At 34.4% G+C, this 23,224-nt stretch overlaps 1 protein-coding gene across 1 annotated transcript; it reads right to left on the reverse strand.

Moving 5' to 3' along the window:
* Positions 1 to 3,893: 3,893 nt before the first annotated feature.
* LOC126880895 (uncharacterized) lies at positions 3,894 to 5,828 on the reverse strand. The gene has a single exon (XM_050644969.1). The coding sequence runs from the start codon at positions 5,826 to 5,828 to the stop codon at positions 3,894 to 3,896; it is 1,935 nt and encodes a 644-aa protein (XP_050500926.1).
* Positions 5,829 to 23,224: the final 17,396 nt, after the last annotated feature.

Here is a 23,224-nt window from a genome sequence, read left to right on the forward strand (position 1 = left end):
CTTCAGATCAAATAGATAAGGTATACGGTCCAACCTATGATAGCAAAACGGCAAAATGGGCACTTGGTTCCACTGATATTAATTTCACTCGGGATGGTAGGATTGTAACGAAAGGAAAATATGTTAAAGGGACACGTGGACTATATGAGTTAATATTTTACAAAGACCCTGATCATTTTAAAGAAGAAGACGTTAAAGACTATATTTCATTGTTGGATATAACCGGCGCTCATAAAAGACGGGATGGTACACTAAAGGGAACCCACGGCTACAAGTGGAAGGAAATTATTAAACCTAATCTTCCATCATTAATACCTCAACGTCGTCATACAGAAACTAGTAGAGGAGATGTCGGTTCTGGATTACCTACGCATTTGACATACAATGATTTGCCTAGGGAATATATTTACTGGGACGACCCAAATGAATTGGTGGATCGTCTTCAACTCTTGGTGGCTTCGAAAGACGCCGGCAACACATCTCTCGACAACGAAATTGTAGCCATCATCAATGAACTAAAAGAAGCTAATATAATAGAGTAACTGGGAATGACAATATCATTTCCATTATGAGTGTCGACAAATTCGGTCATCATTCTCGTGGTGGTGGTGGTAGCGCTCAAAAGGTGACGCGAGTTACATTTCCACATACTTCTGACGGAAATATTAATGCCGAAAATGTGAAAATTTGCAATGTCAAGGATCCATCAGAAAATGGTGATGCTGCAACGAAAAAATACGTCGATGCACAAATAAATGAGTTGCGTAACATACAGTCACCATTAATTCAAACACATGGTGAGTTGTTGCAGCAAAAAACTGGGGAGATAGAAGGTTTAGCCATCGGACTAAATGAAGTAAGAGAAGAGCTTCATAAAACTACAGTTCCACTTCTCGAGCAGAAGTTGCAGAAAATAATGAAAAATGATTTGAATACACTAAAAAAGGACACGGAGAATAATGTAAATAAGTTGTTGCAGCAAAAAACTAATGATATAAAGAATTTAACCATGGAACTAAACGAAGTAAGAAAAGAGCTTCATAAAACCACAGTTCCACTTCTCGAGCAAAAGTTGCAAAAAATATTCAAAGATGATTTGAATACACTAAAAAAGGATACGGATAAGAATATAAAATCGGCTGCAGAAACCATTGCACATCATGCGATATACGATATGAAGATGGAAAAGAAGATAAAAGAAATGAACGCGGCATTACAGGATGTAGTAGACAACCTTCATTCGATGAATATAGATACCCGCCTAACAGCAATTGAAAGTCGTTTATAAAAATGTCTAAAGAAAAGGAACAGGTGGTGTATGAGTTGCATAAACCATCACGAAAAAACTATCCTCGTCGACGAACAATAATCAAAGGAATCGATGACTTGTGGCAGATGGATTTGGCTGAAATGCGTCCTTATGCGCACCAAAATAAAAATTACAAACTAATACTAGTTGTAATTGATTGTTTTTCAAAATTTGTTTGGACACGTCCTCTAAAGAACAAAACAGGTGAGGAAATTACTCGCGCATTTTCGGATATTCTCGCCCGTACTCAAAGAGTTCCGAAAAACCTACAATCTGATCAGGGAACCGAATTTTACAACAGAAAATTTCAAAATTTAATGAAAAAACACGAAATTAATCATTACAGCACATACACGGTTAAGAAGGCTGCCATTTGTGAAAGAGTTATTAGAACGTTGAAAGCAAAGTTGTACAAGTATTTTAGTTTACATGGATCATACAAATGGCTAGATGCACTACCTACAGTCACTGAGGAATACAACAATACAAAGCACAGTAAAACAGGATACAAGCCATCTCATGTCAACAAATCCAATGAAAAAGCCATTTTAAACAAAAATTATAGTCATTTAAAGATTGCCGGTCCACGGAGATTTAAAGTTGGCGACATTGTACGTATATCAAAGGCAAAACATTTCTTTGAAAAGGCCTACACGCCCAATTGGACTACAGAATTATTTAGAATTGTACAAGTTAAGATAACGAATCCTATAACGTATTTGCTCGAAGACATGCAAGGTACACCGATTAGCGGCGGGTTTTACGAAGAAGAATTACAGAAAACAAAAAATCCCGACATTTACTTGGTTGAAAAAGTACTTAGACGAAAAGGCAATAAAATGTATGTTAAATGGTTAGGATTGGATAGCAAACACAACAGCTGGATTACTAGTTCAGATGTAGTTTAAGGATCTATATTTCGATACGCCGCGTAGACATACATTTTTTAGAAAATGCTGACAATTACACGCAAAGAGTGGGGGATTGAAAAAGTATAAATTCTCTCAGCAACCATCCGTCACATTCAGTTTGAGTTTCTCCAACCGACTTGTGTATTCAGTTGCAACAGCAGTACTATGACTTCTCAAGATAGCGGATACGAAAGTGAAGAGACAATTATCTACGACGCTGAATTAGATCGAGTACTGGAAAAATATGAAGAAGCTGCCAAAGATGAACCATATTATTTATTGGAAACTACCTATCCAATAGGATGTTTTCACATAAAAATTGGCCTATCTCCAGCTCGACAGTTTTCTCCATCCATTATTCTGTACCAACATGGTAAATTTACAAGAATCAGTTTAAACACATTCGAGTGGACTACCCTAATTGAGATGTTTATACAAATTATGGAAGAATTTTTCATACCACCTTTGCCGACCTATGCCGATGAGTATGATCCAATCGAATTTGAGTGTGGTGATTTCTGCAAACTAAGACAATTGGTAATGGAAAATGTAAAGTTCCTGACTATCGAGAAACACGGAATCGAATATTATTTATGTGAAGATGATGTAAGCCAGATCCTGAGAGCAAACATTGATTTAGTGTCTCAACGAGTGTCGTTATTGGACAATTTACAGTTTTTTTCGTATTATAGAAATGTTGTATACTTTATTCAGCAAAATTGTCATAAGAGTAACAGTTTATATAGTCGACTTCACGCTTTAACTGCGTTTTGTGAAATTTCTCCAGATACTTTGTTAAGTCAAGCTTTGAATGAATATGTATGGTATTATAGCAATAAAGTTGTAAATGATTTGGATAGTTGTGAATAAATAATATTAATAAATATGTTGTCTTTTATTTTTACCTAATATAAATAAAACAAACAAAAATTAAGATTAAACAATTTTATTAATAAAAATTACATTATACAATGGATAATATTTTTTATATACAATTTACAAAAACTTTGCGATAAGTGATCTTTTCTTTTTTTTTAAGTAACCATATACTGCGCAAAAAGAAGAAAATTATTTATGCATTGAGCATCTACATTGAAAGGACCAAGTTGTATCAAACAAGACGTGATCAAACGAATTTTGACACCAATTATCTGTTAAATCATACAAATATTTTATTTCATATTCATGATATTCATTCCAATTAAGAACCTGTTCATAACCATAACATTTATTTTTTGATTTAAGTACGTTTCGGAAAAGTTTGAAACAGCTAAAACAAAAGTTTAAAGCAATAGCATCTGCTACAAATGCAGAAAAACAAACACAATACATATTAAGTTCTTTCTCTTTATAATAATTTGACTCACAAAGATGATTTCTTTCTGCTTCGTTTTCACGTTTTGTTTGTTCAAAATCTATTTGATCACATATTTGTATTTTATGCAAATAATCAGTTTCATATAATTTTCGAAAGCGATAAATACTATAATTATTACAAATTTCTACAGTAAGGCTCCACGGCAGTGGTGACATCTCAACAAATTCAGTTATGTTCAAGATATTTTCACAAATAGTTTTTATAGATTGTGTGCGTAATGTTGTTACCATCTTTTCTTTTGCTGTATTTCTGCAACAACAACAACAAATAAATGTTTAGTGATGACACTGCCGTTTTATGTATTATAATGCCCCCACGGAAGCGTATTAAATGATTTTGGTATTAAGTACCGCTTGTCGTCATAAGGACTTAGAGCCGTTTTGGATTGTTCGATGCTAAATACTGAATGTTGATATGACCGAATACATCTTTGGCTTGCGTTTTGAATTTTGAATTCTTTAAGACATTTTTCATAGTCTTCGTACGTAATTTTATTTCGAACGACATTATATTTCACTCCTTTTGCCTTTTTGGTTATTCCCAAATTGCTTACGTCGCTTTCAATTCTCTCTTTGTTTAGTTGTTTTCGTTCCAGGCGTTGTCTTTCTTTTTCCCTCTCCACGTCTGTTATTTGCATTTTAAATGTGTACATTTTTGATCTTAGCCCAATAAAATGTGTAATTATTTTCCCATTTGCCTCATCCTTCATTAATCCAGGGATTTTTTTATTTAATCGTTCTATGTCATATGGGTTATTTTCGGCGTAGTCGGAGGTATCGAATTTGCTTGGATATGCTTTTAAAACCTCTCTATATGCATCTGAACATTGCAGTTCATAAATAAAGCTGTCTGTGTCCATGTACAGCAATGAACAGTTTTCTTCTCCCATCGTTGGAAGCATAAAGTTATAATGAAAATCGTACATACATAATTTGGATATATCAAGGATTGCTGCGCCTATATACAGGGGTTTATTAAAGCATACTTCTGATTTTTTCAGTTCGATAGCCACCAAATTCTCATGAAAGATCGTTCGACTATGAAATCGACTACTTGCAATCAAATTTTTAGCTCCGTACCTTCCATGCCATTTTTTACATAATTTTACGATACGATGACGTCTTATGTTCTCCATTGTCTTACCGAACACAGCATTATTCATTAATTTAAAGAGATTTTTTTCGAAGCTACTTGTGGCTGCTGTTCGTAAGTTGGTATTTAACTCAATATATGGTCGCAGCCACGCAGATTGTTTAAATTTCAACACTCTGTGTATCTTTGTTAAAATTAAACCGTTCTCTAATGCCTGTTTAAGATTTCTATAATGAATAATATATTTTGTTTTGTGATATAAGGTTGGTATTAACTTTGGCAATTTTGAACCGGGCGGAATGCGGTGTTCGGCAGCAAATGGAAAATCTTTGTGTTTATCATGCAATTCGCGTGGATACTCCAAGTCAACTTGGAAAAAATAGCCCTCTTTCGCATCATTTGGTATTGACATAATATCAATATGACCTTCGGGAAGATTAGTGGATTTTGATGCAACACCAAATTTGGTACCATCTTCAATCCATTTGAATCCTCCTATTGGTAAAGCCTCACTCATGGCCCAGCCATACAGATTATTCACGTCTAAATACATGATGTATTTAGAGGGTTGTGTGGGGTCATACGTCGACATGTATTTGTTGTTGGCCTCCGAATACCTGTTGCTGCAAACAGATATTCCGCCTCTTATGGCTTTTTCCATGAACAAAATCATATCCACATCTTTTAGCAATTCTAATTTACATTTTGTGTATCTCAGCATACAATCCCACGTGTATCCTGGCATGGTATAATACCAAGCAGGATCTAGTTTATACGTGTCTCGACATTTTTGTCGAAACTGCTCAAACACATCAGTCAGCAGCAGAATATCTGTTTTCAAATACAAATCGCTGTATTCACCCAAATTTTTACAATTAAATTTATTCCAAACATTCTGCGCATGAGCATACTTCTCTTCACTAATATATTCATTATTTAGCTTATTATAAAAATGCCTAATGTTGGGTAAAGAAGTTTCATCTAATTTTTCCACGCTATCGATATAATCGTAACAAAATACTCCTTTACAAGTTAACAAATTGAATGTATCATCATCTAAATTACTAAATTCTCGTTTTAAAATCTTCTTTTCCGATGTGTCTAAAATTGATGCTAATTCGTCGAGTGAAGCTCCCATAAATCTTAGTGAATCAATAAATCGTAATTTAATTTGATGTTCGTCAGAGTGTAATGTAAATGAAATATATTTTTCTTTATTAATTGGAAGTAGACTCAAGTGCCCATGTTTGCATAAATCAATAATCATAAAATGCGAATCGTAACCACTAAAATTGTGAAAAACCACGGGAACAACAAATAATTTTTTAAAGTTCAAATTACATGCTTGGTGTGCAAATCCACGTACCTCTCCGGTAAAATGGTTGTGATCTACTACAATTGTATCTGTAGCCAAAAAGCGTTTCTCACAAATATGACAAACAGTCGCTCCATTTGTATTAGTCTTTTCGGCTATAGGTATAATTGTTTTCAACTTGGAATTTACAAATTTGGAAATTTCAGCCATTTCTTTTGCAAACCACTCCATGCAATTTTCACCTCTATAGCTCTTAAAATAAGATAAACTGTCATCGTAAGCACATTTAAAATAATAACCTGCACTAAAAGGTACATGTTTCTGATATTTTGCTGTTTTACTCAATTTGACATTGGAATCCGTAAAATTATGTAATTGGCATTCAAAATCGGCATAAACTATAAACGGAGTTGTTTGTTTGTACGTAAAATTGCGAAAACCCACATGATCATATTTAGGAACAGTCATTTTGCATTTATTCATATCCGAACACATTTCTTCATGCTCTGCTAGTTTGATTTCACTGCTAAAGTGGTTTAAACAACGATCGCAAATATATTTTTTACTTTTGCTCTTATTCACTTGTGACTGTACTAATTTTCCCAAATCTTTAATCCAACAATAATGAAAACGTATTTCCGTCTGATCGTCATCTTCTGGAGGAGCATCGTAATCATTTAATTTTGGAAAATATTTATCTTGCACAAGAAGCAAATTAACATGCTTTTCCAACTTTGTTGGTGTCAGTCTGGCAGGTACTACTTCGTAAAATTGTTTGTCCTTAACTATATTTAATTCTAATACGAAAACATTGACTGATATGGCGTTTAGTTTTTCGAATTTTGAAATTTGATTTAATGGCATTGGGCTTTCTAATTTGTCCGTTTGAAAAATAGTAGAATAATGTGGATATTTGGATACTCTTTGAGCATCTTTGTTAGCAGGATACAAAGCACTAACTATTGACCAATAAAAGCATGCTTGATCAAAATTACGAACATTGATACAAGCCTTTTTATTACTAATCTCTTTTGGCAAGTCAATGAAGGACGAACCGTTTCCTATGTCCACTCTATTAATATTAACCTCTAATGAAATTACTTTAGACAGCGCGGCTCCTGAATCTTTTTCTGCAAATTCGGACAGCTTTGTATAAATTTTATCTTTAACATTTTCACGAAACCAAAGATGTAAATCGGTCGATGTATCTATAATAGCATTTTTCGTATTAAAATATTTTAAATCTACACTTTCACTATCACTTGATTTTTTAATGAACTCCCCGCAAAATGCAGTATTGACTTTAAGTATTCTATGTGTTTTCAAAATAATTTTAATTTTGTTGCTAAAAACAGTATAAGCATCCTCTAAAAATTGGCCAATGTCCTTATGAGTTAAATTTACTATTACACCGGTTTTAATTCGACTGGCAAAACACGACATAACATTTTCCCATTTAACTCTATTGCGTAATTTTGAACTAAACCCCATCCCAACATGTTTATTATTGAAATTTAAAATAATTTGTCTAAAATGCTTAAAATGACCTATGTTAGTTTGCAATTTTCTAACTGTTCCAATGGGTAGCTTATTGTTTTTAATAACTTTATTGCATCTCCAAATTTGACTATTTACACGTCTTGTCCACACTTTACGGTCCCTATCAGTGAATTTGTCAAACATTATTTTACGAAGCGTTTTAATAATGTGAAGCAAATCATCAGACTGTTTGATCACTTGTTTATGTTGCATGGCTACTCAAACACAAAAGATACAAGAAAGAACAAGATCACTTACCCTTTTTCCTTTATTCTAATAGCTAGTTGTCTATTATCTCAAATTTTGCTGATGGGCGGTGGTATCCGGTATCGATCAGTCCTCGAAATATAATGGAATACTTCTTAGTTGCAAAGTCAGAGATGAATGGAGTATATACGTTTGTGACTCTATTTGGCAGGAACACAACGTTCTCCTCCAGTTCCAGCAAAACTACTTGGCCAAATTTATTTTTCACCAGCTTGGCGTCTATTACTTTTTGTGGCTCGTTTATTGGTAGTTCGTTTAATTTAATTATTGGTTTACGGTCTGCAACCAAAGAAACGGCATTTATTTTTGTTAAATCCATCTAAAACAATAAGAAACAATTGCTAGAAAACGTGCACAAATCTTACTATTTTCCTATAAATAATAGTTTAGAGAAAACAAAATCCACAGAAGTACGTAACAAAAACAGAGACATTAAAAACAAAAAATCGATAATTTACATTAACAAAATAATGTGATCGTGTAAAAATAAGAAATTGTGAATTGTGAAGACCGACAAAAAATTGGGAACACAGAGAAATAGAAAACAGTAATCCACAAATTATTAAAGAAGAGGAGAAGGGAAATTCTTTGCACGTAAGTATTTTAAAAATACATAGATAAAAGAAACACAAGTATATAGAAGGCCGGCAAAAGAAAATTGGGGAGAGAGTAATAGAAATAGTCCACAATTATTAAAGCACAGTAGACGTGAATTTTTTTTTGCACGTAATTATTTTAAACATAGATAAAAGAACCACAAGTACATAATACTAACACAAGAACTTATTTAAAAAATATTTAAGACATGAAACACAAGTACACAACAAATACATACAGAAAAAATATTTAATATGAACAACAAAGATAGCTTACCTTGATTCAGTATTTATCACTGCACTGCGAACTAACTAGCGACACGTTCAGAAACTGTGGTTCGGACACAATTGGTGTACTTTATGCCTGTCGGAAACTCAATGAACTGGCTATCCCCCGATTTCTATTTATATAGTAGGTTAATCTGATGACGCATTAAAATTTACATGTATGTACTTGCAGGATTCTTTGAAACGGCATGTGCATATTATTGCTAGAGTTTGCGGTTTTGATTTCCGTTATTAACGCGTCGGGTAGAATGTGCTGTGTCATAATAATGAAATCGTATACTAAAAAATATAATTGATGCTTTTTTTTTTTTTGCGGTCATTGCCATATTATACATTCTTATTTATTTTGCAATATCAGGTTAAAATGCAATATTAGACATGTGAATATTATTTATATAAGTTGCAGTTTTAATTTCCGTTTTAACGAGTCGTGTAAAATTTGCAAGGTGTTTCTGGCGATGTTGCAAAAAATATAATCGTTGCTTTTTTGCGGTCATTGCCCTACATTCTTACTATTGCAATATCATGTTACAGGTGTAATATGAGATTGGGAATGTGCCTTGCTTCCGCTGACACATTCGTTTTGTGTGACTAATGAAATTCTATTTAATACTTAGTATTAGATGTGAATTTTATGAATAATAAACTCGTATTTAATTTCTTCTTCTTCTTTGTGTCAAGCCATCTGTCAATTCTTCTTCTTTTCGGTGTGTCACTTCTTCTTCTGTTTTCCGGTTTGTCAATTCTTCATTGTGCTGTGCCATTGTTACTTCTTCTTCTTCTTTTCGTTTGTCTTGTTGCTATCAATTCTTCTTCTTTTCGGTTTGTTAATTCTACTTTGGGTCGAGCCATCGTCACTTCTTCTTTTCGTTTGTCACGTCACCTTCTTCTTCTTCTTCTTTTCCGCAGCCGTCAATTCTTCTTCTTTCCGGTTTGTCAATTCTTCTTCATTTTGTTAAGACATTGTCACTTCTTCTTTTAGTTGTCATGTTGCTGTCAATTCTTCTTCTTCTTTTCGTTTGTCATGTCAACTCTTTTTCTTTTCCGCAGCCGTCAATTCTTCTTCTTCTTTCCGGTTTGTCAATTCTTCTTCATTTTGTTAAGCCATTGTCACTTCTTCTGTTAGTTGTCATGTTGCTGTCAATTCTTCTTCTTTTCGTTTGTCATGTCAACTTCTTCTTTTCAGTTTGTCATGTTGCTGTCAATTCTTCCTCTTCTTTTAGTTTGTCATGATGCTGTCAATTCTTCTTCTTATTTATTTCGTTTGTCACGTCATACGTCAAATGTCACGTTCTGTTAGGCACTATACGGAAAAGAAGAAGAATTGACAGTTAATATTGAACGTTGACAGAAGAAGAATTGACAGTTGGCTTCTGTGTCGCCGCCGCTTTCATTTGACACCCCATACGTCAAAATCGGACCAATAGCAACGAAGATATGCTGTAATGCCCTTTTGACACTGCCGCCATCTTTGTTTTTTGTCTCAACTTATTCGTTATCCCCTCCCCGTTCCAACGAGCCCTCTTACGTCACAATCGGACCAATAGAAACGAAGATATGACGTAATGCCCTTTTGGCATATTCTGATGCGCACGCCACATACTGCATTCAACCCCCTTTTTCATCCCCTTTCCAACGATACGTCACACGTCATCCTACGTTAAGCCGTTTGGCATTTACGACCGGGGGCTGCTATTTAAGGGTTGCGATTTAGGGGTTGCGCCAGAAACCGCTTTGCCTATCTACTGGGAGGGGTTCGAATTTTGTTTTTAAAAGGTTTATACTGTGGAATTGAAATATCTGCTGCCTGATTGATCCCATCTATTAAGAAATTGTATTTTTCTGGTATAAGTATTTCCCATTTGGTACTGCTTATCAAAAAATTGTTCTACAGAAGATGCATATAAATACCAAATGGCCTTTTTTTATTTTTCACTTGCTTGCAGGATTAATCTCCTCAATTTTATTTTTGCAATTTATTTCCATGTTGATGATAAAATGGTTTAAACCGAAAGTATCAGGATAGACGGATCAGATTATTTTACTAGTTAGTTCAGGCGAGACAAAAGTTACATCGACACAAAAATATTTTGGTCAGGTCGAGTAAGAATAGTTGGTTGACCATTATTCATTACTATATATAATCCAAGTCATCTGCAACTGTTATAAGTTGTTTTCCAATTACGTCATTAAAAGTCGATCCCCAGATTGCATGATGAGCGTTCAAGTCTCCACTTATAATTGCTAGTTTACTGACTTCCGAGAAAATATTCGTCCAATCATCTACTGTGCTCTTACTAGTCCAGGAACCGAAGCTTTTCACCTCGCAATTTTTACAGAATGGATCGATTTGCTTGAAAATTTGAGAATAAGTAGTGGATAGTCCAAGGATCAAAATCTATATAATGCCGAAAGGCGTTTTTATCATGGGGGTGGTTGCCACCCCATCTCGGGAGTGGAAATTTTTTATTATATTTTGACAGCAAAAGTGGACAAAAACAGTCATTGTAAGCAAGAAATGTTCTATACATTTTTTTGATGAAATTAATCAGGGCCGGCGATAACGGGCCTGCAAGGGATGCACTGCAGGCGGGCGCCCCTCTTTGGGGGGCGCCAAAATGAGCTTTTTTTCTGCCAATGCTATACAAAATACTAATTTAAAAGATACCGAAGGGCGCCTATGCCTCTTTTGCAGGCGGGCGCCTTATACCCTAGCGCCGGTACTGAAATTAATTGTTTTAGATTTATTCGCTATCGAAAGTGTTAGTTTTATATCGAAAAAATCAATGTTTTTTTGGTATTATACTCATTTACTATTCACTCAATTTTTGCCGTAGAAAACAATTTTGCAATCCAAGTTCTTGGGAATTAAATAAGCTACAATTTTATATGTAAATATTTTTTCGTATCACTGATGCTAATCTTTCTATTCTGAAGAAAAGGGCATTTTTTACCACATTACAAAAATTCGTTATTCGCTTTTAACTCCTTTTTTTTTAACTAATCATTCTAAGCCAGTCAAACTTCTGGAATCTATTAATAATACACAAATAAAGAAGAATGAATAAGGCCGATGACTAAGAATACCGCTAACTTACATTATTGTGCTTTAAATTGGATATCTCCTTTTTTTTTTCAAAAAAATATATTGATTTTTTAACCGTAACTTTTTTATTTTTTATCCTAGAAAGTTTGTTAAAAAATAATTTTGTAGGTTTTTACAGCACCTATGAGGCTATTATTATTAAATCCTTTTAAAATCCTCATTCGCAAAAAGAGATGACTTTGAAAGGGTTGGTAAAGGTGGTTTTTGTATGTTATTACAAGTTTTCATGTTCAGTAGCTCACTGAATTTTTGCCGTAGAAAAAATTTTTGCAAACCACGTTCTTTGGAATTAAATAAACTACAATTTTATATTTAAATATTTTTTCGTATCTTTGATACTAATCTTTCTATTCTGAAGAAAAAGGCATTTTTTACCAAACTAGAAAAATTCGTTATTCGCTTTTAACTCAATTTTTTAAAAACTAATCATTCTAAGCCGGTCAAACCTCTAGAACTTATTATTAATTCATAAATTAAGAAGACCAAATAAGGTTAATGACCAATTTTAATTAGGGTGGAGAGTAGGGGAAGTTTTCGATCACTTTTTCGCTGAAAAAAATAGGGACTGACATTCTTTTTACTGTAAGTCACTTAATTTTTGAGCTAGGGACTATTTTTTATTTCTCGAGATAGATATTTTTAAATACTTTAAATTAGCTTAAACAAGTTATCCTCGAAAAATGCATAGTTTTCCCGTCTTTTGACTTTGAATCTACAATATTTCGCATTTCACCAAGAAGAGCTAACATGTAATAAAGTATGGCTCGATTACTATTGATCTTAAAGCAAATTATAAAAAACGGTTTTGTTTATTTTTTCAGAAGGTACATTTTTGTTAAGCAAACTTGTTTTGATAGGATGAAAACTTTTTGAGTTATTAGCAGAAAACTGAAAAAAACAATGATTTTTTCGATTTAAACCAACACTTTCGATAGCGAATAAATCGAAAACTATTACTTTTCTCAAAAAAATGTATAGAACATTTTTTGCTTAGAACGAATGTGTTTACCAACTTTTGCGGTCAAAATAAAATAAAAAATTTCCACCCCCGCGATGGGGTGGCAACCACCCCCATGGTAAAAGCGCCTTTCGGCATCATATAGATTTTGATCCTTGGACTATACACTGCTTATTCTCAAATTTTTAAGCAAATCGATACATTCTGTAAAAATTGCGAGGTTTTGTCCTATTTTAAGCTTCATTACTTGGACTATACTTTTAGGTGTTCTGTTTATAGATAATATGCTTAATTCACTTTTTTCATATTTAATCTTTGTACCGCAAACTTGAATGTCTTTACTAAAATTACAATTTAAGTTTAATTCACTAAAAGAAATTAAATTATGAATTAATAAAGCTACACCGCCAAAACCATCTTCTTGGTCATTTCTAATAAGATTGTAACCAATAAATCGACACTGTAATTTTTTTAAGCCATGTTTCACTTAAGAGGAGAATGTCTATTTTTTCTTTGTTTAAATAATTCATTAAGCTACCTTTATTTTTCAACCGCAGATATAGCATTCCATTGACTTATTTTAAAAGTATTTTTAAGAGACATTAAAATTTGCTATTATCTATTGTATACAATACTTGTTCTATACCTGAAATTATTGTTTTATCGTCTATTGTTTTTATGTCTTCCAATGTACGAACGTTACTTAAAAGATTGATTATAAAAGATGACATACATTTAGTTAATTTATTTTTGTTGTCAAAACTGAAAATCCCTATGTTTATAAATTTGAACTTATATATTAAACATCTAACAATTATATCTCGATTGGATTTTTGTACGATTTTTTTAATTGTATTACCCTTCTATTCTTAAATTATTAGCATAATTTTTCATTTATAATTATTGTTTTAATTTTATTATTACCTACGTGTTTTTAATTGTTATCTTAGGTCTATGTTTTTGATATTTTTAATTTTGTGCTGCTTTATATTGTGCTGAGACAATCTGAAGCAGCGTTATAGTTGGTTCTACGTTAAATATTCACTTGATTTCTATCTAAAAACTAATCAAAACTTAACCTTACACTTACAATCCTTACATAACTACAAAGTTATCTCATAACTGCACGTTATAAAGTGACAGTTGATACATCAGATAACTCAAGAACTGCCAAGAAATAACGCAAGTAGGTAGTTAAGTTAAATACGGTATGTCATACCAATTCGAGGATTATAACTTAACTGCTGGATAACTTTACGTTATATTTAACTTGAGTGATTCATCACAGGACTGATTTATCGTCGCAATAATAGCGTATGTTAACTTCTTGTCTCGCTCCTTGTAATACTCCAATATCTAGTGTGATATTGGAGATCTTATGCTATACCTAGTTCATTAATTATTATTAACAATACATTATTTAATCTGTAGCTGTAGGACCAGATAGTAGAACAAGGGAGGAAGTTTAAATATTTAGACATGACACTACCTATTTAAAAAGTTACCTTCAAAAGTTGTTAACTTCCCAAACAAAGCATTATATATTTTGTGTGACATACTTCAACAAGTATATTCAACAAAAACATATTCAGTTACATCGAAAGCTATATTAATGCCTAATGGTAACAATAATGATCTTAGTCTTGTAAAATTACCACCCATTAGTAGTTATTTAACCTTTATAGGCTAAATAGTAAAGTTTATACATAAAGATATTAACACTAATTATTATTTAGTAACAATAATAAGTTTTGTTCTGAAACTGTATCACTTGATAAAAAAATAATAAGCTAATTTATTAACTTTTCCCATCCCTTGTTCAAACATATAGAAAAAGAACATTGTCACCATTGTAATAATCTATAGACTGGGGGGTAGTGTCAAATTTTTACGGCGATTTTAACACGGATTCTATGAATTTATTTTGGTAGATAGTACTTTTTTGATAACAATAATATCTGTCAGCTGGCGGGACTTTAAGTGCTTTTAGGCAAGAAAAGATAAAATATGAAAGTATCTGGAAAAACCCCTACAACTTTAATGTCAAATATTTATTTCCGTGCCTTACATCCATAATGGCCTAGTTATTAGAATATTTGGCTCCTGGCTTTCACCCAGGCGAGTCAGGTTTGATTCCCAGCGTAGGAAATCCTTTTTGTTTTTAAAATTGACATTTCGATTTGAAAAATAATTGTTTTTATAATACCACGTTTTTATTATTTATACGATACGATATAAAAAAAGTATTACAGTTTACTATATAAATAATGTCAATTTTAAAAAACAAAAAGGATTTCTGACGCCGGGAATCGAACGCGACTCGCATGGGTGAAACCCAGGAGCCAGGTATTCTAACCAGTGGGCCATTATGGATGTAAGGCATGGAGATAAATATTTGACATATAAGTTGTAGAGTTTTTCCATCTACTTTCATATTTTATCTTTTCTTGCCCAAAAGCCCTGATTTTGGGCCATCTGACACATCATTATTTGTTGATAAGCTTTGGAACACCTAACTAAATAAATAAACAAACAGCTATGCTAAAATGCTCCGGTCAAACTTAACGCCTAGCTCCCGGACTATTATTACATAAAATTTAAATTTTACCTATAGCCCAGTAAATGAACGGGAAATACGGCGATACCGTGTTATTTTCAGGGGCACCTCCGAATTGCATGAAAATTTGGAGTTAGGTTCTACTTACCCTCCACTTCAAAATTGAAATTGTGCCGTTGGTTGCTTTTACTTGCGGGGTGACAGTCACCCCTTCTCTGGGGAAATTGATATATTGACTGATTTTAAGCACCTTTCGTTCCATAGAGTTTTATGTAAGTCAATACTTTTCGAGTTATTTGCGATTGAAAATCGTTATTTTTCGACAAAAAAACTACGTTTTCAGGAGGATTTGCGCAAATAACTCAAAAAGTAAATATTTTATCGAAAAAAATATCTTTAGAAAAACTATAGCTTATAAAAACCCGAAAAAATTGTGTATCAGTAAAGTCCATAAATTAAGTAAAAACAAAGTTGTAGCTTGTAATAATACGCCGCGAGTAGCGCATCGACAGCTAGAACCGTGAGAGTTCCACCATCCGCGCAACACGATGCCTCACTTATTTCCAATTCTCCAAAACAGCCCAGGCAGAGAAGTACTTAAGGGGGCCACCGAACGGACATTCTCCAGTTTTGAAGCGACAGCTCTGGCCTCTGAAACCAGCCAAGAGAAGTGAGCGAGGCAGGCCGACCTGAGTAGCGAGATGCACCGTATTGGCATGATTCGCAAACTGAGGCAGGCGGACTTGAGTAGCGAGGTGGACCGTATTGACGTGAGTCGCAGACTCATAAGTAAACGGTAGCCATGAAGTGAACGTGCTCCCGATAAATTATTAATATTTTGATCGCGTGACCATTTGTACCTTACACTGGAGTGAGGTGTAAGGATATTTCGTTTTGTTATTAATTCTGTTTTTCTTTTGCAGACATCTATCCAGGGAGACTTCTCTGTGCGGGGCAATATATAGAATTATATTTTATTTTACTCATTTTGCTCTGTACATAAGTAGGGGAGAGTTGGACAAAACAGGATACCGTTCTTGTTTATTTTTACTACGGAAAATATGTTAAAGAAATTATCATAATATTATTTTTTATAGGTATAACATTTATTGCAGCAAACAAAACACATATCTTTAGCTATTTTTAATAACTGGAAAATAGTAAAAAAATATATTTATTAAAGTCCTACACATCCCGTTTTATCCAACCACGGTTGGATAAAACGGGATAGGTTTATAATATTTCATTTTTATGTCTAAATTAAGTAGCCATTAAACTGTATAGTAAAATTTACTCTTGAAATAATAATATCTTCAGTAGTCAGAAACTTAAAAATAGGCGTTTTTGATGTTTTATGGCAAAGTGGGAAATAAGACCTTTTATTTAGGACTAGGTACGTATATCAGAAAAAAAGTCACATTAAAATATGTTGTTTTTCTCTGCGGTATGAGAAAACGCTTCATATCTCTATTTAAAAAATTAATAGGACAACAAATAAATAGGTATATAAAACGGGACATAAGAAACTGTATCACATTTTATCCAACTTATAAGTGTCCCGTTTTGTCAAACTCAGACATTTTTCAAAACAAAAATGGCTGCTGCCCAAATGTGAAAATAAAATTAGGTAGACTACACATGAGAATATTCGTTAATGACTGCTTAATTAAATGTAATAATCACTGGAATTATATTTTTATATATATGTAGGCAGTATAATGTAGAAAACAACGCACTTAAAAGTACAAAGTATCAAAAAAATAGAGTCAAACAATTCTAAACACAGCTACTTTTCATCAAATAGTGGCATCGAGGTAAAACGAACTGAGAATGTTAAAATGACGACTGATAACAAGTTTCCGTCGTTGTCTGATTGATAGCACCACTAGTTAGGTCTCTAGGCTAGGTATCCCGTTTTATCCGACTATCCCGTTTTATCCAACTCTCCCCTACCTTAAATATAATTACTTTGTCTGTCGTCTTGAAAACGCTACCTATCACAAATTGGCGCCCGAGCAGAAGTTAGAAAATACCCAAGTAAACGTCGCAATTCGACGCCCGATAATTAACAAAAATGTTGAAAGATAAAGACACATACTCAGTAACAGGGCCACGATAGGTACGTCGTGGATAAATCGTCTTTCCAAAGAGGAATTACAGCACGAAGCCAAAAAATTCGAATTGGATTCCAAAGGAACCGTCGAGGAGTAAAGATCAAGACTCAGAACCTTTTTTAAAGTTCGCGGGGAAGTGACAGGAACAATCCCAAAAATCAATACTTCCAAGGAAACTGAATCAGACATACTTACCCAGGAAATTTCGATCATCAGAAGCCAATTTCTTCTTCTTCATGTACCATGTCCTTTCAGAACGTTGGTTACCATCATAGCTATCTTAATTTTATTCACTGCCACCCTAAATAGCATGCTTGTATCAACACCATAACCATAACAATCTCTCAAGTTCTTCAACCATGAGGTTCTTCTTCGTCCCAACCTATATTTAGGACTTTTCATTACATATCCGAAATACTCCAGCTTTCTCTACTTGATGCTTTTTATGATCTCAGTAGTCTTGCTGAGAGGATCTAGTATTGTGGAGTTTCGAATCTTCTCCACCCAGGAAACTTTTAAAATTCTTCTACAGAACCACATTTCGAAAGCCTCAAGGCAATTTAGATCGATTTTATCTACAGTTCAGGACTCGACACCGTACAGTAAGACCGAGAAAACGTAGCAGCGAAGTAGGCAGATACTCAATGCCAATTTTAGGTCTCTGTTACATAACATCGTGGATATCTTTCTAAAAGTGGCTCTAGCCTCCTCTATCCTAGATCTAATTTCGCCGTGACTTTCTGCGTTACAATTTAATTGCTGTCCAAGGTAAACGATTTTATCAACTTGCTCAAGTTTGGTATTATTTACATAATATATAGACGGATTTGGAGTATTTTGGTTTTCCGTATGTTCAGATCCAGACCTGCCTCCCTACAACTCTCAACGACACTATCAAGTAGTGTTTGTAGATCTTCTTGAGTAGACGCTAGAAGTACTGGATCGTCCGCAATTCGCAAATTATTGATGACTTCACCGTTCACAAGTATTCCTTCTTGTTTTTCAGAAAGTACTTTTCTGAAAATTCTTTCGGAGTAAACGTTGAAAAGCAGGGGTGACAAGAGGCATCCCTGCTGTACTCCTCTTTTAATATTAAGAGCCTGTGGTTCCACACCATCTACTAAAACTGATGTTGTTTGATTCCAATATAAATTTGCAATTATTCGAACATCTCTGCCGTCCAAGCCAATGTCTTTTAGCCAATTACAGGACTTAACAATGCCAAAACAAATGAGGTAATCAGAGTTGATAAATCAAGTACGGAAGTGGAATACACACTTCGACAAGAAACATTCGGATGCAGTAGAGTTCATAGAGAGAATAGACGAGTTAAGCCTAGCCTACGAGATCGATAAATAAAATCTGCTAAGAGCATTACCAGAATTGTTAGGAGACCATACATTGTTATGGAACCGAAACAACAGAAAGTGGAATTCGTGGACGGACTTCAACGAAGATTTTAAAAAACTTTCTATCCCAGAGAGTATTCGTTACAACTAGAGGAGCAAATCAGAAACAAGAACCAAATAAAAAACGAACCAGTGGATAGATATATCACGGATATTTAAACTTTAATCAGACGAGAAGGATCTTTTTCAAGAAACCAAGAACTCGAAAGGATATATAAAAATATGCTGCCAGAATACAAGCTCCATTCTCGCCACCGGGATTTCGAAAATTTATCGGAATTGCAAGATTTAGCCCAAGAATACGAAACTTTAGAAGACGAAAAGACCCGAGCAAATCAAAATTTTCGCGGAAACTGGAGACGTACAGACTCTACAGAAAACTATGTTAAAAGGACATGCTTTAGATACAAGATGCCAGGTCACTTCCGTAAAAATTGTAAAAACTCATGGAAAAAGTTTTGTTCGCGTTGCGGCAAAGAAGGGGTCTACAGCAATGACTGTTGTTTCAGACGTCAGGGAAACGAATAACGGACTGGAGAAACATGGAGTCGTCCCAGTCTGTGGAGCAAGATTCGACTCCGTTCGTTCTCACCGTTACACAACAAGCAAGCAACGACATGCTACTGTTCGCATCGTCGAAAATCAGGCAAAGATCCTACAAAGCGTTAGTTGACACAGGCACCATTAAAAATTACGCCGGAAATAGAATAGCGCAGATATTCAAACACTCTCTAGATCGCTATAGCGGAAGAACAAGACTAGCAAACGTATCTTCAATGGAGCTTAACCAGAAGTTGAAAATTGACTGCGAAATCTATAACTTACAAACACGACAAACATGCATAATATTACCAGGGTTAATGGAAGATGCAATACTAGGAGTGGGATTCCTCAGGAAACATTCGATCGAACTTAAGTTCGATAGGGATACGTCCAAAAAGTACGAACAATATCAAGAAGAAACATGTAACACTTTAAAAGACTCCACTCAAAATACAGAGCTAGAAAGATTCCTAAGAAAAGAACTTAGGGAATTCGAGAAGTTAACAGGACCCACCAATTTAATAAAACTCGAAATAAAATTCAAAAAAGGTGCGATCCCGTCAAACAACCGTATAGGCGGCACAATCCCGCAATGCTGCAGATCATCAACCAAGAAGTGGACAAGATGTTGAAAGAAGGAACCATCGAACCCTCCGCAAGTGGTTGGAGTTCACCGATGGTACTAGTTAGAAAAAAGGAGAACTCATACAGATTTTGCATTGATTTTAGAAAAGTCAACGAACTATCAGAAAAGGACGCACATCCGTTACCTCGAATATCAAAAATTCTGGATAGACTTAAGAAAGCAAGTTTTATCTCAACCCTCGATTTGAAACAGGGATATTTTCAAATACCCCTGAAAGAAACAAGCCGCCCAGTGATAGCATTTAGCGTATCCGGAAGAGGTCATTTTCATTTCAAAACCACCCCATTTGGACTACACTCCGCAACTCCGGAGCAACTTTCCAACTATTTTAACTATTTAATGGGAAATAAGCCACAATATTATTAAAAAATGATTTTTATTAACGTTTCGACGCCCAAATCGGGTGCCGTTGTCAAAATACAAAATACTACTAACATAAACAAAAATTTTGTTGCTTAGTAAAAAAATTCTAATAATTTATTTAATTTGACTCATTTATATCGGCAATTCAGATTATTAAATAGTTAAAATTGTAAAAATGCCACAAGAAAATAGCTTCAGAACAACATTTCCAACTATTACTAAACAAAATAATACCGACCGATATAGAATTCGCATTCGCCTACTTGGATGATATTGTGGTAATATAGAAGACATTCCAAGAGCATTTAAATCACCCATAAGAGGTCTTCCGAAGACTGAAGGAGGCCAGATTACAGCTTAACTTCTAAAAATGCACATTCTGCCAGCCAGAGCTCAGATACTTAGGACACATTGTGGGAGCAGAGGAAATAAAAACTGACCCGGAGAAAACCAACGCTATAACCGAACTTGCAGCATCTAGAAATGTTCGTCAGCTCCGTCGCTTTCTAGGAATAACCTCATGGTATCGGCGATTCATAGAGAACCATTCGACAATAGCAGGACCACTAAACATGCTTCTAAAAAAGAAGATAAAATGGAAATGGACCTATAAGCAGGACAACGCGTTTAAAGAACTTAAAGCAAAACTTACGACGGCCCCAGTATTAGCGTGCCCCGATTTTTCAAAAACATTTTACCTACAGACAGATGCGTCAAACTGCATACTTGGAGTTGCGCTACCACAGAAATATGACGGCCAAGATAAAGTAATCGCATATGCTAGTCGAACTCTCACACCAGCCGAGACAAAATATTCCACAACGGAAAAATAATGTCTATCCATCGTGTCCGGAATAAATCAAATGAAGCCATACACAGAAGTATACAATTTTAAGGTCATTTCGGATCACCAATCCCTCAAATAGCTGAAGAACCTTAAAACCCGTCAGGTCGATTAGCCAGATGGAGTTTAGAACTGCAACAGTACGACTTCGAGGTCATATACAGAGAGGGAGTTCTCAACAAAGTAGCAGACGCTTTATCAGGGCAGCCACAAGAAACCCATAACCAAGAAACAGAGCTGGATTTGTTAGCATCAGAGCTAGAATCATGCACTTGGTACGATAATTTATATAGGAATGTACTCCAAAACCCAGACAATTTCCCGGATTTACAGATATCAAACGAGAAACTATATAAACACATCTGGAGCAGCCGCAATTTAGCCGACCCAGAATTTAACAACCCATGGAAATTATGCGTACCAAGATATGAAAGGAAAGAGATTTTTGAAGAAAATCATGACTCAACCACAGCAGGCCATTTAGGAATTGCAAAATCAATTTGCCGGATAGCTCAAAAATACTATTGGCCTAAGATGTTCAAACAAATTGCAGACTAAGTTAGAACCTGTACGAGATGCCTCCAGTATAAACCGTCTCAAATGCAACCAGCCGGGAAAATGCAACCCTCCGCTGTAGAAAAGCCTTGGCCATACTGTCTCAATTGATTTAATGGGACCATTCCCAAGATCTACAAAGGGGAACATTTTCATGATAGTCGTGCAAGACCGTTTTACCGAATGGGTCGTCGCCCAACTAATAAAAGCAGCATCTACGAACTCCTAAAACCTCTATATTCTGAGTATTTAGATTTTAAAGAGGAAGAACTAACGAAATAGGGGAAAACTGGAAGAGAAGTGATTTAAGATACTAATGAAGAGTGGCTTAGCTCGGAAGAACAAATCAAATGGGCAGAGAGACACTATATCTCGAGTGAGTATTCGGGCTAGCGTCAATACACTGAATGTTGGCTTTTAGATATAAAAATATAGAGATAAGATAATGAAATGATGAAAACAAGGAAGAAAATGAGACCTGTTAATACAAAAATGGAAGGCAACTTGATAAAAACGATGGAAATAGAGTGATATGAAATGTACGACAAGGAGAGAAGAAGATGGGCGCCAACTCGGGCTTTCTGGGCCTAGAATTTGAAAAAGCTTACTTTACTTTACCTTTAGCGAAAAAAACCTACTATCTGGGCTTGGAATTTGAAAAGCTCGAGATTTTGAAGTAACGAACGACAGGAAATAAATGACGCTGGATACAATAACCTGAAATACAAAGATACTCAATACTAACCTTGTCTTGCTATATTATATACTGATCATAGAGACTGAAATAAAAATCAACCTTACTAATAACAAATATTTATATTTATAACTAGCTGACCCGGTGAACTTCGTTGCACCTTAGATAATGTGTCATAATTAGACAATGTGGCATAATTTTAACTCTAGATCAATTGGTTGAACGCAATTGCTAGAGATCAATAACTCAAAATCAACTGCTCGAAAATGAATTGCTCGATATAAAAATTGATCGAAATACAAATTGCTCGAATAAAAAAGAAAATTATATGTCCAAATATTTATTCACAATAATGCAAAATTTGTAGGTATATAAGAGAGGTAAATTTAATAGGACAAATTATGTGATATTCCACGTATATAATCACAGATATTAATTTGTGGTTCATAATAATTGTTTATTAAACGCAATAACCTATCAACACTATCTCTAAATTTTAGAGGACAGCCAATTCTTGAAATTGAAGAAATAATAAATTCGTTTTTAATATTATCAACGGAACAGAAAGAGAAAGAGCGGAAAAATGCAACTGTAACAACGAGAATTAAATACCTAAGTGAAACAATAACAATTACAAGCTTAAAATTGACAACATCGCCTTCTTCTTCATTGCTTAAGAATAGTGGGATCAGAATAGTGAGGGGCGATTCTGATAAAAAATTTCATAACAATGGTAATTT

This window comes from Diabrotica virgifera, chromosome 2, assembly GCF_917563875.1.
Source record: "Diabrotica virgifera virgifera chromosome 2, PGI_DIABVI_V3a".
Classification (NCBI taxonomy): domain Eukaryota; kingdom Metazoa; phylum Arthropoda; class Insecta; order Coleoptera; family Chrysomelidae; genus Diabrotica; species Diabrotica virgifera.

Bases quoted from the DNA above. Each gene is read 5' to 3' on its own strand.
- LOC126880895 (XM_050644969.1), bottom strand. From the start codon at position 5,828: ATGGGAGCTTCACTCGACGAATTAGCATCAATTTTAGACACATCGGAA.